Source organism: Octopus bimaculoides, chromosome 27 (genome assembly GCF_001194135.2).
Source record: "Octopus bimaculoides isolate UCB-OBI-ISO-001 chromosome 27, ASM119413v2, whole genome shotgun sequence".
Classification (NCBI taxonomy): domain Eukaryota; kingdom Metazoa; phylum Mollusca; class Cephalopoda; order Octopoda; family Octopodidae; genus Octopus; species Octopus bimaculoides.
Window position 1 is genome coordinate 16,893,109 of NC_069007.1, and position 3,348 is coordinate 16,896,456.

General features: G+C 37.8%; 1 protein-coding gene across 1 annotated transcript in view; it reads right to left on the reverse strand.

The window, feature by feature from the left end:
- Positions 1–3,348, reverse strand: part of LOC106881975 (zinc finger MYM-type protein 4-like) — a 29,877-nt gene that overhangs the window by 13,553 nt on the left and 12,976 nt on the right. The window contains exon 7 of the mRNA XM_014932509.2: positions 3,046–3,237. Within this exon, the coding sequence (XP_014787995.2) occupies positions 3,046–3,237 (192 nt within the window). The remainder of the gene's footprint in view (positions 1–3,045; positions 3,238–3,348) is intronic.

Consider the following 3,348-nt stretch of genomic DNA (forward strand, 5'->3'; position numbering starts at 1 on the left):
ATACGTGTGTTTGGGTGCGTGTGTGTATATACATCTCTATATATAAAGATGATGCGTAGTCTAGACGGCGTTTTTAGATTTCATTATTCTCTTTAACCCGGGCAACGCCGGGTATTTCTGCTAGTATGTGTGTGTGTGTGTGTGTGTGTATTTGTGTGTCTGTGTTTGTCCCCCCTAGCATTGCTTGACAACCGATGCTGGTGTGTTTATGTCCCCGTCACTTAGCGGTTCGGCAAAAGAGAGCGATAGAATAAGTACTAGGCTTACAAAGAATAAGTCCCGGGGTCGATTTGCTCGACTAAAGGCGGTGCTCCAGCATGGCCGGAGTCAAATGACTGAAACAAGTAAAAGAGTTATATATAATGAACCCCTTTTTGCCAAAAATTAAGTTTAAAAAATATGTTTCTTATACATGGATAGTATTATAGATATTAACAAATTACTTAATTCCTTGAACCTCAAATCTCGAGGACTTATAACATTGAAAGCCTCAGGCCAACACCAACAGGTTGCGACGTTCTATTAGATGAGTCACTAATCGTCTGCCAAACAGTACTTACTCACGCTCACCGAGACTATTAAATCCGTATTTTTGTATTAGCACAAAAGTTCTATATTGTATTTAAAATTGCAAGCAAACACGCAAGTGCAAACATTAACACTTTTTTAAAAACCCAGGTTGCATGCGGAGGTCATGCACCCTATCAGAGACAAGTGTAGTCATCATCAGCATCATCATCATTGTTGTTTAACGTCCACTTTCTATGCTGGCATGGGTTGGATGGTTTGACTGAAGACTGGTGAGCCAGAAGGCTGCACCAGGCTCAATCTGATCTGGCAAAGTGAGCCTGGTTAAGCCTTCTGGGTACACTTATCAAAATGTACCTAATCCCTTACAAAACCTTTTTTCCAAATTTTAAGCCCCAAAAATTAGAGAGTTCCTTATACACATTAAAATACGGTATAGGCGCAGGAGTGGCTGTGTGGTAAGTAGCTTGCTTACCAACCACATGGTTCCGGGTTCAGTCCCACTGCATGGTACCTTGGGCAAGTGTCTTCTACTATAGCCTCGGGCCAACCAAAACCTTGTGAGTGGATTTGGTAGATGGAAACTGAAAGAAGCCCATCGTATATATATGTATATATATATATATATATATATATATATGTGTGTGTGTCTGTGTGTGTCTGTCTTTGTCCCCCTAGCATTGCTTGACAACCAATGCTGGTGTGTTTATGTCCCCGTAACTTAGCGGTTCAGCAAAAAGAAACCGATAGAATAAGTACCAGGCTTACAAAGAATAAGTCCTGGGGTCGATTTGCTTGACTAAAGGCGGTGCTCCAGCATGGCCGCAGTCAAAAGACTGAAACGAGTAAAAGAGTGAAAGAGGAAAAGAGTACATTGCAGCAATTTCTCATTTCAGCATTGGCTCCATTTTCCACTTGTTTATTATGAATATTGAAGTGCTGCTTTAATTATCCGCACGACTAGCAGGTGTTTTAACAGACATTGCAATGCAACTAATCATACAGAATGAAATTCCAATAACTCAAGCAAACCACACCAACATGGGCACACTGGTAAGATCAAGGTCTCATACCAGCATGAGATATGCATACTTTTGTGCAAAACCATTTAAAGAATGAATGAGGAACTCTCATAACAAAATTGATATCACTCCCATTGTTATGGAATTTTCTTTACATTGCCAGTACCGCCTGACTGGCCTTCGTGCCCGTGGCACGTAAAAGCACCCACTACACTCTTGGAGTGGTTGGCGTTAAGAAGGGCATCCAACTGTAGAAACTCTGCCAAATCAGATTGGAGCCTGGTGTAGCCTCCTGGCTTCCCAGACCCCAGTCAAACTGTCCAACCCGTGCTAGCATGGAAAGCAGACGTTAAACGATGATGATGATGATGATGATGATTTCAACATGTTTAACTGTGTCAAGCTCAAAATCTTTAACACAACGCCAAATTGCTGTTCTCCATGCTTCCCTATATGCCATAAGTGATTCAAATCCTTTTGTAACAGAATTTAAAACATGTTAAATTTGATTTTTTAAACAGTCTTTGCATCTTTTCTTTGGTTTACTATTTTCCCGCTTTCCCAGCATAAGATCACCATAAAGAATTTGTTTGGGAATGCACTCATCATACACACACAAACATACATATACATGCATGTAAACATAACATTAGACACACACTTATACAGAAATGCATGCATACACACTCACACCTACATACATAGAGTACATAAGACAATATACACAGATATACATACATGTATATATATATATATATATATATATATATAGACATTATACACACACACAGAGATATGCATGCATATGCACACATACCTGCATATATAGAAAGCATAGATACATGCAGATTTACATAAAGGTATACGTATAACATTGTAAACACACACACATGCATATGATGCATGCACAAACATACATAGAGTACATAGATGATACACAGATATATATATAGAGGTATACATATGTAAACACTATATACACACACATATATAAACACTATATACACACACACAAATATATATATATATATATATACAAATATACATGTATATACAAACCTGCATACATAGAACACATAGATGATACACAGATATACAAATGTATGTGTGTGTGTGTGTATAAATATATGCATATATCTATATATATATATGTGTGTGTGTGTGTGTGTGTGTATGTATACGCATATACATGTATGTATATATATATATATATGTGTGTGTGTGCATATATGTATGTGTGTGTGTGTATCTATATATGTGTGTGTGTATATATATATGTGTACATGTGTGTGTATGTGTATATATGCATGTGTGTCTGTGTATGTATATATATATATATATATATATATATATAACAACAGTGAGTATACCGTAGGTATTGAACCAGTAACGAGTCAGCTAACACAAAAAAAAATGTTCATAAACAACAGGGAGTGAGAGAGAGAGAGAGACAGAGAGAGGGAAAGTTCCCTGACAAGGAACACGGGCTACTAACCTGCACTACTAGGACTACTGGCTGGTTCACTTAACCTTCGCAGTGAGTGATATGGGTTTGAAAGCTTTTGAGTTGCCGTCTTGTGAGTGGGGAGCTGTTTGAGTTGGTGGCCAACTGCAGATGGGCCCTGTTTCTGTGAAAGTTTCGCGTTTCTCTGGACATCATTCAGTCTATTAAGGGGAGGTAGGGGGTCTTCAACAAAGAGGGGTTTATATAGATTTATTTATATATATGTATGTATAATGTGTGTGTGTGCATGTATGTGTACATATATATACATATATATATATATATATATATATA